We start from the raw sequence: 16,472 nt of genomic DNA on the forward strand, positions 1-16,472 counted from the left end.
AGCTCAGGCCCATAACAGAAGCCAGGGTTGCCAGATCCGCGATTTGTGCAATTCAACAGTGACCTGTTATTTTATTCCGCGGGTTAAATGTGGAAAGAATTTTATTAATCACCTCTCATTCTTAAGATAAGATAGAATGGTTTACAATAACATATTTTGCATATTATTACTACTTTAGTAGTCATTTCAAATAAAAGTAATTTCAGATATTTTTTAGTGATTTCCAATAAAATTGTAAATTTAAAAGGATAGTTCGGTTTTATTCACCCTCAGATTGTTCCAAACCTGTATTAATTTCTTTGTTTTTCTAAACACAAAGCGAGATATTTTGAAGAATGTCAGTAATCTCTAGTTTTCCCTACTATGGCAGTAAATGGGGGGAAGGATCTGTTTGGTTACTGACATTGTTCCAAACATCTTCCTTTGTGTTCAGCAGAACTAACTAATTTATACAGGTTTGGAACAATTTGTGGGTGAAATATCCCTTTAACGGTGATAGTGAAGTGTGTTTTAGGTATCCTAGATAGCAAATTAAATTGAATTAATGTTAAATTGGTTATCCTCAACATTTGAAAAATTATTTCTGGGGAGTGACATTTTGAGTTTTGGGGACGGGGTTGGTTTGTTACTGATCTGGCAACCCTGACAACAGAGCGGGTAAGCACATTTACCACAGCTCAAGTACGAAAGAAACTGAATATTTAATTGATTAAGGATCTGATTTAATTTAATATCACAAACAAAATAATGGATACAACAAATGTATATCTAGGTAGTATTTTGAGTATAACGTTTTAAAAACAATTCATGTCACATTTTGATGAACTCATGTAAATAACGGTCCCTTTAAAGGTACACAATGGGACATAGGAGTAGCTTGGCCCTTAGTTAACTCTGGTTTTATTATGGTAAAAGTGCAGTAACCTTTTTTTAATCAATCCCAAAATAGCAACGGTAGTGCAATTTTAATTATTGTTCAATTGGTGTTGAATAAATAATGTTGAAATGATGTTCAATTGGTCATTTTTAACATCGATTAAATCATTACAACAGTAAATCAACTATTTTTGCTATCTGGGTGCCCATTTGTATTACCATAGTTCTACAACAAATATCATGGTTAAGCTGGTGTTATTGTGACAATAGTAAATTTGCAGTAACTATGATTTTACCACAAAAAAAAAACGATTAAATCAGGTTAAAGTATGGGGGTAGGCTCTAAAACAATACACAATATTAAACATTTTGCACCAAAAACATTTTATTCTATAAAAGGAGTGGGCAATCACAACTGTACAGGGGAAACTGACTTTTAACACCATTTCTCACAGTATCAAAAAGCTCGCGTTTTCCTCGCTGATCTTTACACATTTGTTCTGTACAAATACAAAAGAAATAACATTAATTACTTGTCTTGTTATAATGATAACTGCATTGCACTGAGTAATATAGTACTGGCCCATAAGTTACTGCATTCAATATAAAATACCTATGATTCTGAAACTTTAAAGAATTTCATGATAACCACACTTGCACACATACAATCACACAAAACCCAAACCCTTTCATGAGCAAAGATCACACTTTTTTTAAAATCAATGATGAAAGAAAACATGCTCAGATAGACGAGGCTGTCACAAATATCAGTCGTGGGCACTTGAATACAAATAAGAGGTTGAGTTTACGTTATTGGTGACAGTAATCTTGAAGTGATACCAATTTAAGATATGAAGGCAATTTTTTGAGATTGAATGATGCATTACTCCCCATGTATATGTGCGACACGATATCAAACATCATGAATTTCATGTGGATTATCAGTGCTTATAGGCCACGTCTGTCAGGGCACCAAAGCTTTGACATGCTCACCGACTTCACAAAGAAAAAGCTACTCTCCATGCAACACACTGGGGGGTGTACAACACGTTGGGTAATTATTTTAAGGGTTGAAAGAAAAACACATTTCAAAAAAAGAAGAGTATTTCACATTATCTAGTCAGTGTTAAAAATAGAAATCCACCCGTTACATTATTCAGAACTTTGTAGATTATATACATTATGTACATTAATTCTTTAATTATTCATTAATTGTCTGTATGTCTATGAACAGTTAAAAAAAAGAAAGGATCGCAATCAAATGCATATACTCTTCTAGAAAGATGTGCTTAGTAACATTTTAGAGTTGAAGCGAGAGAATCATAGAAAATCTGAAGATTGCATTGCTCTCTGGACAAAAGACCGTGCAGCTTTTGCACACATGCTCTTAATTCTCAAAGGCTGGACTCCAACAAGCGTTGCTTCTCCAAAAAAGCATAATGCGCACTGGTTTTCAGCTGCGAGTGATTGAAACGTGACCATGGCTATGAGTGCTTGCTTAAGGGGAGGTATAATGCATCCCTTCGCCTCACAGATCAGTCTGGACATCAACAGCATCAACAACATTTGGGGTGGGGTATTTTTGCATACTCAAGTGAACCCAGGGCAGAAGATAATGTTAAGACATGTTTCGTCACTGTGAACTAGGTGCAAATAAGGGTTTTCAGGGCGCCTCATAAAACCAGGGGGATCCCAGTATCAAACCCAGAGGAACCTCGAAAACCTGTTGTGCAAATCAGATATGCACATTTACTTCAATTAAGGCTCTGATGGGCTAGAAGTAACAACATGCGCCTACGACACACCTCCTCCATTAGAACTCTGATTATGTCCTTTTTAGAAGTAGGCAAGTGTGCTTGTACACACAGACACGCGCACGTTCGTACACATACACACCAGTTTAGTAAGCTCCCCGTTTCCCTGCGAGTTGTTTCTTTAAAAACACTAAATGCTCACAGCCTCATTAAACAATATCTGAAGCTAAGATATTAGAAGAGGAGAAGGAACGTCTTTCGATGGGTGTTAATCCTGTTGCCATTATGGACGAACACAAATACTGTTTTTGCACTGAATTTTGGGGGAAGATGCTTAGACAACAGATTATGTCAAGAAATAAAATGTACAAAAATTCACAGTCGCGTCAGCCCTCTGCCTCTACATCTCGTCTCGGTTAGGGTAGATATAAGAAAAGACAGAACACACCAAAGCTGATTTGTTAAAAACAATAATAGTAAAATGCTAAAACAGGGCATCTTCGGCTGTCTTCATAAAACGCTCTACACCAACTTCCATCCACACACAAACACTCTGAAATGCATGTAGAGCTATCTTGTGTACACAAATTTAGGATAAAACGGTCAAATTATAGATAAAATATTCTGATAAAACGCAAGAACTCAACAAGGCAGCTGCAGATGCATCTTTAACCTACACATTGTGATAAAAACTATGCAACGTTAGAAAAGCGTATTCCTTTATCATCGTATTCAATCTCCTATTATTTTTTTGCTCCAACCATATCCTGTACTTCCTTTTATAGAACCATAAGAGGTTCCTTCCCCAGTCATCACATTTTGCTGTGAACAGTACTGCTTGCAGTTTGCCTTTTATATAGTTCCTTCAAGTAACTGCTAATGAGCAGGAATTAAGATGGCGGCAGAGGTCAACAGTGGACGGGTGGGTTTGTGGCTTCTGGAAGCATGGCAGAAAACTGTGGCCATGATCTGACCAGGAGGGGTGACCGATATGTTGCGCCACCCCTTGTGGTGTTTGTAGACAGGGGGCGGGCATCAACAGCGCTCGGGACCCCTGGATGGGCATGCTTTTCTCCTGAGGAGCAGGCGTGGTGGTGAGGGCTGGGGAGGGCAGTCGGGAGCGAGTTTCACATCATGACGTGACGCCGTCGGTGAAGCGCCAGGTGGTCGGAGCGGGAAAAGCTTCGGTCGCAGTCAGTGCAGCGGAAGGGTTTGATGCCGGTGTGCTTGCGGAAGTGCCGCGTTAGCTCGTCCGAACGGGCGAAGCGCCATGTGCAGCCTTCCCAGGTACACTGGTATGGCTTTTCACCTGTAGAGGGATCGTAACATCACTTAATGTGACACAGAACATAGAAACTAGTTAAATGACTATTATGACTAATAATAACGGTCATCAAGTATTCACTCTCATGTGGTTTAAAACCTGTATATGACAACGGAAGTCAATAGGATTCAACAAAAAAAGTGTACCTGTGTGTATCCGGCGATGGGCTTTCAGATGCGAGCTCTTGGTGTAGACTTTGTTGCAGCCGTCGTAATCGCACATGTGCACGCGCCTTCTTTTCATGTCTGGAGAGTCGGGGTCAGCTTGGAGGTCCACATCTGTATTTGTACTGGGAACAAGATGAGACATGTTGATGGTTAAAGGTGTGGTAACCAGTTCTGTCATATCAAAATCCGTATGACAATCAAAAGATTAAAGAAGCACTCAGACATGTGGAGGCAGGTGCATTGATTCGGAACCGTCTCCATGAATAAAGCAGATTAATCCATCCAACGTTTCGGGATTATAGTGATCAAATCAAGTAAGTGACGCAATATAAACTTCATTGCAACACTCTTTTCTTAAAGGAGAAAGATGTCTTTTCTGCGCCACTAGTGGCTACAAACAGATTTGCAAAGAAAATTGTTTCCTAAACTCACCCTGTCTGACATTGTTTGCACAAACAGGTGTACCGGCCTCAAAATCATTGTTTGCTACATCAGTCTAGTCAAGATCAAACCGATAAAACAACTAAAGCAACTAAAACATTCGGTTCACAAAATCATATTTTAACAAGCGGATATTTTTTGTTCTCTACAAAATCTGTAGAACAAAATCTGGACAAAACTTTGTAACCTGTCGCAATACTTTAAAATAACCACCAGGGAGCGCTAAAGAGAAATCCTGAATGCGTGTCTAAATTCCATACAGCTGGACAGCTTCCAGTCCAATGCGATCTTCCCCCCTCCCCCTGTGATGTGTTTTTCTGCCCTTGTCTCTCTCCCTTCCTTTCCTTCCTGTGTGTCTCTCTCTCTTAGCCTCTTCCTTTCCCCTCCCCGGCTGCAAACCAGTTCACTTCCTTTCCCCTCTTTCTTCTAAATCATTTCCATCTAATTCTTTCTCTCCCTGCAATCATTTGACCACATGTCTAAGCAATTATACACACCAGCAAAAGACCCCCTTATTCTCCATCCTGCCCTGTTTCTCTGCCACTTCGGTCTCTACTTTGCATTTTACTCTCGCTTTCAAAACATTTATAAGGTGTGACGGCATCGCAAATTATGTAACATTGTTTACACCCAGTTTGGAGAGAACCCTGCCCAGCAACACACACACACACACCCATCAGAAGAGGATGCATTCAGTTTATAATCAACGCAAAGAAGAGCCATGGGCCTCCAGTGTGTTGGGGTTACATAACAGTCAAGAGTGGTGCAGTGGTATCATTAGACCCGGATGGTATTTAGTAGGAAAATAAACTACAAGACAAATACATGTATTTGCCAATATATTTATTAACAGATTTACAGAGACCCCACTCTTACCTGTTTTCCATCCCTTGCACGCTAAGAGAGGCAGATCCAGATTCTGTGCCACTCTCTGCATCACTGTCAGTCTGATACTCGACTGGAGAGGTTGAACCTGGCTTTATACGCACTGAAAATACACAGATGTAGGTAAAAGAATAAGTTTAGTTTATAAAAAACGCCTACATAAAAATATTCAGGCCCAAATGTCTGTGATCATTAGGAAAATTACATCAACACAAAAATTTGAATTGAACTAAATTACCATTAAAAAATAAGATTTAGGATTGGTCACCACTTTAATGAAAGCATTTGCTTGATCTGGCGTGAAGCCCACAAATTGTGTAAAACTTCATGATTCATGTTTTACCAGAATGCTTTGAGAATGTACTGAAAATCATCTTGTATGCTTCCACAAAAGCAAGAAAATCAGACCTTTACTACAAAGGAAATGTTCAATACTAAGTTTCTTTTTATTTCCAGGTAAATTTCCCCAAATTTCTAGTGTGGTGTCAGAATTGTGGACCTAACTCTAAACACTGTATAAGTCAATTAACATACTGAGATTGTTTGAAATGCATCCCATTGTAATGAGGCGTGTTTAGAGCACTGGGCCCATTCCTCAAAAGAGCTGTTATAACAAATCCATACAAGAGGTTTGTTGACTGCTTAACATTTAAATCAAACAACATTACATCCAAAAACAAGTATGCATCAGACTATCTTAAATGAGAAATCTTCTTTTTTATAATAGAAAGAAAAAAGCTACATAATAAAATGATGGAAATACTGCAAGTTAAAGCGGCCCTAACACACGCGGTTTCTGCCAATCTCATATTAATCTTGAGTACCTATAGAGTAGTATTGCATACTTTGTATCTTCGAAGAGTATTTAGTTTGATCACATTTATAAATGATAGCTACAGCTGTACGTTTTTTCCGAAAGCATACGACTTGTGCGGGGAGGAGGGGTAGGCTGGACTAAAGCACGCGCACCCATTGCCAACAAAACACAGACATCAGTTTCACTCACCGCATGCGGTTCATGTCCGGTATCTTTTAGCGCTGGGATGGCTCCCTATATCAGTTTCAAACGATCTCCAAATCCAGCGTTATATCCACCGTTTATATAACATTCATAACCCACATGCAGTGAACAAACAAACACCTGAACTTCGCGAACGTATGCTCTCTCTCCTGCTCTCCTTGCTGCCGCATGGGCGTGCCGCGTGCTTTTCCGGGAGAATTGTCCAATAAGGGACTAAGAAAAATTGTTACGAAACAGTTTTATATGTTCTAAAAAAAACGTTCCGAAACCTGTACGATCGCTGGGGGAGTGTATCAAGCACAGAAATACTACATAATACACCCAACTCGTTTTTTTGACAAGTTGACCATGTTAAGCATGAGAAGACAGCACGTTTAACATTGTAAAGAAGTCAGAATGCATGTCACACCGTTGCAGCACCCCTTTAAACTTCAGCTTGATATTGACATAGGGTGTGGCCAGTTGGAAACTGATGATTTCTCTGTTGATGTGACCTTTAAACCCCCACAGAGGAGATGAATGGGACAAGATCCATAGTATACAAAGATTATCTTGTAAATGAAAGGGGGAAGGGTGGTTCATTCATTAATTGTCTCCTCCCCCCAACCCCAATATCCCCACAAGAAACCCATCTAGAGAAATTCTCTGGTGTTTGGGACCATATTGGTTAAAATGGGCCTGTTCAACTGGCCTTCACCTCTGAACCACCCAAATACTGAGTCCAAAAGAAACGGATCCATTTCACAATCTCTTTGAAGACGTTCTCCACCCAAATAACATAATTCACCAAACTGATTCTTGTGTTCTGTCCGTGGCTTTTGACTAGGTCGAGGTACAAATAGTTTTAAACCCAAAAGAGAATCAAACAGAACACCTCCCTGAGGTTGGACTTAAGGGTGTTGGATATTGTAAGCATACATCTTAAATCTTTGGGTGGAGTTTTCCCATTTAAACATTTCATTTTTGTTCTTACTGTCCAAGACATGCACGGTGTCTGTCAGGAAGGTTGAAAGCCGAGCGATTAAAAGGGAAATAAAAAGAAAACCTGGGGCGGACCAAACCGTTATGCTCTACAGGGATGGGTGTGGAACATACATTTGGAAAAAGTTCATAAAAACCATGACACATCTCTGAAACAAATTTTAACAGGTTCTTTTAACCCAACATTGGGTCAAAAGGGGACGAACCCAACTGTTGTTTTATAAATGAACCAATAATGGGGTTGGTTCAACACAAAATGTTGGTTTGTTTTAACCCATTGTTGGGTCAAATATAAACATTTTCTGGGTTCATTTAACACATTTGTTGAGTTTGTCCCATTTTGATTCAACACTGGGTTAAAATTCACTCAGCATTGTGTATAGACAAACCATGGTAACCACAAAGGAACCATAATTTTGCTACAGTAACCATAGCTCAACCATGAAATTTGCAGTAAAATTGTGGTTATACAAATAATAATCAATCCATCATAAAAGAATGGTTACTATATTGTTAATTTAATAAAACCAAATTTCTTAACGGCTATAATATTGTATATGTATGTTATATGTATATTATATATATGTTGCATAGATATGCCATATATAGTCTCTCCATCAGTGCACATCTGTGTTATTTATTTTCCCCTCATTTTATCAATTACAACGTAAAAAGCAACAAGATCCGACAGAAATTGCAGCACACATCTTTTTAATCAAGCTGCACTATTTTTGGTTCACATGTGAAAGTTTAATAGTTAAAGAGTGTTAAAAGAGTGAGGGGTGTGTTGAAATCTTAAACCCTGTAAATCCTAAAAGTACAAGCAGTATAAACTATGGCATTTGTGGGACATTCTGCCTGCCACAGTTAGGTATTGTGTCCTGCCTAAAATTTACATCCGATTAAGTCATCATCTGACCTTGACTTGTTTCTTAACCTTTTACCTAGGACGCACCGTACTTTACTGCGGTAAACAAATTTCCCACAAATACCGTAGTTTCAGATGTAATTAGTGGCATTTGCGCCGACAAAAACAGCTTTGATCAAACACCAAAGCAAAGCTTTGAAAGGCCTCCACAAGTGAGACTATTTAATAAAAACTCTCTCTGATAAGGCGATGTAAGATTTGCTTCATTATCTTTTTTAATTAAAAGTTTAGGGTAGTTTCAGCCTCGCCCTCCGATCGTCTTTTGTCTCTCTTGAGCATGTCCGCATATGTGTGGGAAAATGTGTCTGTACTCTGATAACTAAACAGCACTGGTACAAAACGGTAGGAGGGCGAGACCGAGGGTGTGATCGTCGAAAGGAAACGAACGACAGAAATAAAGGTCAGATGATCAGCAGCTCCATATGAAGAGTTTTAATAAAGGAGACAACGTGTCATATTTGCATTCTTGCTGAACAATGCCACTCTTCATGTGTGACTACACGAACAGTTGTAATTGTGCGCTATGCGGGTCGCTCGACTAAACAGGGACGACAATGGAAAAGAATGTAACAATTCTGATATCAAAAGATTTTTTCCCCCTTCATTCAACTTCATGTCATTTCAAACCTGAATGACTCAAATAGACCATGTTTGAACACACATCTTATTGCATTTACTGCAGCTTATCTATGCTTATACATATAATGATGAGATGGCTTCAAATCTAAACATAACCACAATAACAAATCGGAGAAAACAAGTTATTACCAGCTCACATTTATTACATAAATTTGCTCTCTGTCTTTGTTATATCTCATATAACCATACCATGGCTCCATGGATTGTCATTGAGGCATCTCCAGCCACACCTGTACAAGGGTATATATGGTAGGCCTGTAGCGACACGTCGATGACGTCGACGTCATATTTTTGCGTCAACGCTTCGCCACAGCTCACCACACACGTGGGAGACCAAAACATTGCAGAATGGAGGACGAAACAGCAACCTCCTCACATAATTCCGAACAAAGCCCCAATAAAAGAAAAAATCCTAAAAAAAACAGCTCGCCCTAAATCTTCGAAGGTATGGGAATACTTCAAATTTAGTCCCAAACGTAAAGGTGTCGTTATTTGCACTCTTTGCCAAATGGAGTTGGCATACCACACCAGCACAACGGCAATGTTGGAGCATCTGAAACGGAGGCACCCCATTGTCACTCGTGAAGGAGACAATAACAAGTAAGTACTAACGTTGGCTAAATTAATTTCATGTTTGTGTAGTGTGTTGTGTAGCTTGAGCTCTGCACACTTCGGTGGTGCTAGCTAACTATCTTAGCTCTCCGTGCAGTTTGTTTGTGCTAGTTAGCTACTGGCGCCTAGACAGCTGTGTTTAGCTAACGTTAGTTATCATCTAATGTTGGCTTGAATGGAAGCTAGCTTACGGCTGCAGAACACAGCTATCTATAGCTACTAACCTAACACGAACAAACTGCACAGAGAGCTAAGATGCGTTGGTTACTTGGTTAGCCTAGCACCACCAAAGTGCACAGCTGCTAGATAGCCACGTTAGCATTCAAATAAACTAATCATAGCATAGCACTGCAATGAGGTTAAGAGTAGATTGATTTTTGATCATTATTAGATTGATTTGATCATTATTAATCAATTAGTAGATTGATTTTTGATATTGATAGATAGATTTTTTTGGTATTTATTTGAGATACATTATGGTTTTTATTAACCGAGCAACAGAAAAAATCATTAGATTAATCGTCCAAATAGTCGTTAGATTAGTCGACTAATCGATAAAATAATCGCCAGATTAATCGTTTAATAAATAATCGTTTACCCCCAGCCCTAATATATGGCACATTATGAAGAGTTTAACTCTAGTATTTTCTCTAGAACGGGTTCAGTGGTGGACAGTAAGAACTTTTTTTCAAGTATCCATACTTTATTAGAGTACTTTTATTTTGTAAAACTTGTATTTCACTACATTGTAAAGCACAGTATCAAACTTTTCACTCCGCTACCTTTCACAAAAATACGTCTTCCTCATACTTTAATCTGACTTCAATTTTTTTTTCTTGAACCTGTTGTATCGGTTGGAAAAAAGAAACGATCCACTAGCGTCTCTTGATTCAACGGCTCACTTACTCAATGATGCGGTTAAAGCAAGTCTCCAGTAAACAAATCACTGAACTGTTCATATCTGACTCGATATGATCCGGAAGATCCTTGTGTGCATATGGAAGATCCTGAGTGTGCATGTGACTGATGGCGTAAGTTAATAACGCAAAATGTTAATATTGATTATTGTAAGCAACGGTCGTTGTTAGTTATCTATGAAGTGTAATTTGCTGTAAAAGTGCATCTGTTTAGGTTCACTGCATGAACTGCTTGAAAGTGGACATTCCCAAATTTTTGTATCACCATCTGTACAGGTAAACTATTATTTACGTAATAACTACAAAAAAGGTTAAAATAATGCAAGTGAATGTGTTTCCCCCACTGTAGTATCAATAAATGTTAACACATTTGGCCAAAAGGACATTAAATTGTTAAATTGTATACACTGTATATATGATGTATATGTTTGTGTGTATTTATATTGTTGTATATTGTATGTTTATGTTCTTTTTCACCGCACAGTTTGTTTTTTCTTTATATTGTAAATACTATTTTGTTATTTTCACTTGTTGCACACTTGCATTAAGAGAAACTTAGACTGATAGTTCACCCAAAAAGGAAAATTCTGTCATCGTTTACTCGCCCTCTTGTTGTTTCGAACCTGAATGAATACAAGAATAAGAAATGAAGATATTTTGAAGACTGTTGTTAACCGGTACCCATTCACATTGGTTTTGTGTCCATACAATAGAAGCGTTTGAAATAACAAGAGGGTGAATAAATGATGAGGCAATTTTCATTTTTGGGTGAACTATCCCTTTAAATTGACATTTTTGTAAATTGAAGTTGAATGTTTGGATAGTGTGACAAGTTTTGTTAATAAAACCGCTTATTAATCGTTCTGTGGCAACATAAGAATTCATAATAATGTCAGACCTAACCTAAGCACCGTCCCTGCTTAAAATGACTTACTAAAACTGCAAAATAAATAAACGTGGTTCATCTTTTTACTTTTAATACTTAAGACATAAAAATCAAGTACTGTTCTACTTTTAACCTTAAAAGGGAATACTTCTACTTCTTCTAGAGTACTATTTTATTAGGTTATCTATACTTTTACTGATGTACTTGATTCGTGTACTTCGTCCACCACTGACTGGTTCCCGATTCCTTAACCAACTACTAATATTTGAACATGAAGCTGTTATGTAGATTTATGTGGTTGTGAAGCACAGAGCTCAACCCAGAAGCTTCAGCTCAACGGTCAGACGGCACGTGGCAGCAACTCGACACCGGCGCGCTGTACTAAATTAAAGAACAGCACGAGAAAGCGAGACAGACAGACCACTAGAGCTGCAATCGTGCATGTGCAACTGGACACGGTCGTCTCACCTGATCCCTCTGACCGCCCGTCGCTCCCTATGAGAGGCACGGTGATGGCTGCGGTGGCCACTCCGTCCGTCGGTAAAGTCGTGTAGACCACCGGTAAGGACTGGACGACAACTGGGATGGTCTGCAGCTGTCCGACTTTACTGGGCATGTTCACGGAGGGTATGGTGTGGATGACGTGCAAGATATGCTGACCCCCGACACCTTGCGTGGAGGCCAGGATGGAGCCCGGCGTCAGCACCGTTGGGAGGGTAGCGCTGGTGATGGTTTGGCCCAGCAGGTTTGTGGGGGTCGAGGTTGCCGTGGCGACAGGAAGGGAGGGGCGGGGCTTGTTTAGAGACAGGTCCACAGGTTCCGTCTGGTCGTCATTTGCGAGTTGAGTGCTGATGGCGCACAGCGGAGGTGGCGAGGATTTGATTTTGAGGTCTGTAGGCTCTGGACAATCGTCTAAGGGCTCCTCTTTCTGCAGAAGATGGAAAAACAGAGGACAAGTGAGAAGAGAAGAAAAAGAGGGTAAGGATGAGCGAGCGAACGAGGCGAGGAGAAGATTAGGAGAGGGAGGGAGCGAAGGTGATCAGCAGATGATTATGCAGCTCTGCTGTGCAGCAGCTTCACAAACACAGAAACAATGGCTGGCCAGATCGGGCCTCCGAGCCGCAGAGAAGAAGGCCTGAACCTGGCACCCGTCCAGTGCAGCCAAGCCCAGAAACACGCTTTTATAAACATGCATGCACAAATCAGACTCCTAATCTGTCTTTGCATTTGTGTTTGTGTACAAGCTATTCCCCTCAGCAGCAAGATTTATAAAGCCAAACCGGGTTGAAACCCATCATCAAAATATGGCTATGTGTAACAATACCAGCATTGATACCATAACCCATCGGTTATCGCATATCTTTTAACCAGCGTTTATTTTTGGCCGAACTGCTCCTGTGCCTGGCAAAAGCATCAGCGACTAGGGAAAATTGCTTTATAAATGTCTCTGTTCTGTTGAACACGAAAGAAGATATTTTGAAGAATGTAGGAAAGCAAACAGTTCTGAGGCACTTTTGACTACCAGTCTGTAGTCAATAGTGGCCAAGAACTGTTCGGTTACAAGCATTCTTCCGAATATCTTTCTCTGTGTTGATCAAAACAAATCCATTTTTACAGATTTGGAACAACTCGAGGGTGAGTAAATGATGACAGAATTTTTATCTTTGGGTTAACTGTCCATTTAACCGACTAAATCTATCTGAATCTGAATCTAAACTAAGTATATTGATGCTGTAAAGGTTACCTAAGAAAATTGAAGATATCACCACACCAATGAGTGACGGTTCACTGGAAGTTTTCTAGGTCTTTTATATTTTTGCGAAAGTTCCTAAGAATGTCAGGTGCATATGATCAATTGTTTGCCATAAAACTAGCACGCTAACTATGCGCTAACATAGTAAATGGAGTCAATTTCATTTCATGTGGACTTTAGATATCAGCATTAAAGGGATAGTTTACCCAAAAACGAAAAATTACGTTGTTCAGTTGAACACAGAGAAAGATATTTTGAAGAATGTTAGCAACTGACAGTTCAGGGGCACCATTGTCTAGCATAGTAGGGAACACGTTGAACACAAAAGAAGATATTTTGAAGAATTTAAGAAAGCAAACAGACCTGGAGCACCTTTGACTACCATTTACATTTTTCCTACTATGGTAGTCAATGATGCCCCAGTACTGTCAGTTGCTGACATTCTTCCGAATATATTTCTTTGTTTTCGACAGTACAAAGAAATTTATACAGGTCTGGAACAACTCGGGGGTGAGTAAATAATGACAGAATTGTCATTTTTGGGTGAACTGTCACTTTAATAATAATTAGTAACGTTTGCTAAAGCAAGCATCACTAGAAGTTATTTTTGTTGATCTATTGTAAACGTTTGTCTTTATGACAATTAGCATAAACAGCCTAGTTGTGTTTTATGTGGAAGTTCATTAGTTAAACAACACTAATAAAAAAAGTCAAGAAAGGTAGGAGGTGTGTTAGGAAGAAAAGAGTGACCGAGTGGGCTAGGGTGGGAGCCAAACTGAGAAAAAGGGGAGAGTGGGTGGGAAAGGCCTCCGGTTGCCATGGAAACTGGGAGGTATATCAGCTGACTCATTTAACCCTCTCTCTCTTCATCCCGCCCACCTCTCTCTTTCTCTCTCGCTCTCTGTACAGTTCTCCACCCTGCCACCTCACTCTGTCTGCATCCCCACCCTACATCCACTCCACCTATGAGTTGTTTTCCGATCGCTTTTACCAAAAGATGCCACGCAAAGATGTCGCACTACAGTCGAGAGGACTACATCGATAAGCGACCCAATTATCACTAGCGTGCTGTGTGGGCTGTTAATTGAGTGTGTTCAATATCTATTAGCGTTGGTAGGAAACGCTCTCGGCCTGCGGTGGCGAGTGAATGTTGTGATAAGGACGAGTCTTGTGGCTGTCATTGTGAAAACCAGTTCTATAGATTTTGTGTTGAGGCTGCGTGATCCTTCACGACTACTTTCACATCGACTTCACACGGGGGGGTTAGACAAAACAAAGAATTGCGTAAGGAATTGCATTGTTAATGATCAACATCAAACGTCAAATATTGGCGATGTTTAGAACAATTAAAGCTCATTATTAGCCCAAGCTAATTGTTCCTTTTTGTCTACAACCATAAAAATGAACAGCCAATCAGAACATATCTGACGTTTAACATTTCTGGTAACGTTTACCAATTGTTACGCAACAGATGTAGAAGCCAAAATGTCTTGACTGATGCTTGTTGTGGCTAGTTAGGACAAAAACTCGGATTGACATTGAAAGAGTTGGGCATCTTTCTAAGAAAAAGAAAAACAACCTGTGTAACAGTACCTCTACAATAACCTTTCCAATGGATATATTCATGGAAAATCACCATTAATAATATTCACAATGAGGTTCCAAGATCACATTTCATTACAACCCACAAGGCTTCAATAGAAAAAAAATAACTCATTTTATTAGAACGACAAACAACAAAGGCTAACAAACAACTATTTGTGCTCTGTTTACAGTCTCGGTTTTGCAGAATTAGTCCATTTTTTAAAATGTTCATAAAACAGCAGGAAAACGAAACAATCAAGATCAAGGGTAAAATAATGACGATGATGCAGAATGCTAAGCTAATGCTACATTTCTTTGGAAGCAAAAAAATGCTGCACTCCCAATTAAGTGAGGATACCAAAATTTCAGAAGTGGGTACGAAAGCAAAACATGCTAACAAACACTATTGAACAAACACTAAAAGGGATAAATATTATCAAATTAAAACAACGTAATGTGGTTATTAAGTAGTTTAGGTATTAAGTTTTTTAAAGTCAAGTCAGTAAATAAGAAACCAAAGAACAAGGAAACCCATTACAATCAATAAAGCAAATAAAAACCTTTCTGTTCCTTCTTCATTCAACTTTTCCTGAACATTATCACATTTTTCTTAAAGGTGCTGTGTGTCATTTTTGGGAGGATCTATTGACAGAAATGCAATTATAATATACATAACTATGTGTTCAGAGGTGTATAAAGACCTTACATAATGAAGCGTTATGTTTTTATTACCTTAGATAGAGCTATTTCAATCTACATACACCGCGGGTCCCCTTCCATGGAATTCGCCATGTTGTTTCTACAGTAGCCCTAAATGGACAAACTGCTCTACAGAGCGCATTTCGTAAATATGTTATCTCCTTCAGCAAAGCAAAAATGTGACAACATCTTAGTTCTGTGTCAGCCACCGGAAAGGGAGGGGGGAGTGAGCCGTTGGATGCAATTCGTGACCTCACCGCTAGATGCCGCTAAATTTCAGACACTGGACCTTTAAAAGGTGGAAACCAGATTTGGTTACTGAATTAGGTACGATAATGTCCAGTTACTTCTGTCATCCTTACCACCAAATATTCATCACAGATCTTGTCTATCTGCTCAATCTAATCATGTTGTAAACGTGAAAAATCTGCTAATTTGCACTATAACACAGAGAAACTGAGATCAGGCACTTCTCTTATTCATCTGTTTTGTTTCTCTGCAGTCCAACATTAAACGGTCATCATTCTATCTCACTTCTTCAATCATTTATCTAACACTTAGCTTTCTGGATTCATGTTTGAGACAGAAACAAGCACATATCCGCCTCTCACGTAGTTTGTGAATGTCAGGATGTTTTTGTCCTGCTGCAGGTCTGGGCTATGTTGTGGCAGTTGTTTAGTCAGAGCTGTTGTTTGCGAGTCTGAAGGGCGTGGCGTGACGCAACTGATACAGATGATAAAATATAGGAGTGGAGGAAACAGCAGCAACTGAGGGTGATATTAGCATCTGTGTTTGCGGCCATGCCCATCGCTTAAAAGGGAGTGTCACGTAACCGCTCCTATAAACACATCGCCAACCTGGAGCCTCCATAACTGGGTAAAGGGGCACATACTGTGTTTTGCAGCGATGTGTTATTAAATGTGTGTCCAGATTAAACTTTATACAAATGAGCTGCTCCATAAGGGGGTGTATCAAATTTTCTCAATAAACAAATGCCCTTGTGTT

The 16,472-nt window shown here is 39.3% G+C and overlaps 1 protein-coding gene across 3 annotated transcripts in view; it reads right to left on the reverse strand.

The window, feature by feature from the left end:
- Nucleotides 1-1,236: 1,236 nt before the first annotated feature.
- The window catches only part of klf8 (Kruppel like factor 8), a 37,327-nt gene continuing 22,091 nt past the window's right edge, over nucleotides 1,237-16,472 (reverse strand). For all 3 annotated transcript variants that reach the window (XM_057360043.1, XM_057360042.1, XM_057360044.1), the window contains exons 3-6: nucleotides 11,900-12,359; nucleotides 5,439-5,550; nucleotides 4,101-4,243; nucleotides 1,237-3,939 (exon numbers count right to left, since the gene is read on the reverse strand). In XM_057360043.1, the coding sequence (XP_057216026.1) occupies nucleotides 3,758-3,939; nucleotides 4,101-4,243; nucleotides 5,439-5,550; nucleotides 11,900-12,359 (897 nt within the window). In that variant the 3' untranslated portion in view covers nucleotides 1,237-3,757. The remainder of the gene's footprint in view (nucleotides 3,940-4,100; nucleotides 4,244-5,438; nucleotides 5,551-11,899; nucleotides 12,360-16,472) is intronic.

Source organism: Triplophysa rosa, linkage group LG19 (genome assembly GCF_024868665.1).
Source record: "Triplophysa rosa linkage group LG19, Trosa_1v2, whole genome shotgun sequence".
Classification (NCBI taxonomy): domain Eukaryota; kingdom Metazoa; phylum Chordata; class Actinopteri; order Cypriniformes; family Nemacheilidae; genus Triplophysa; species Triplophysa rosa.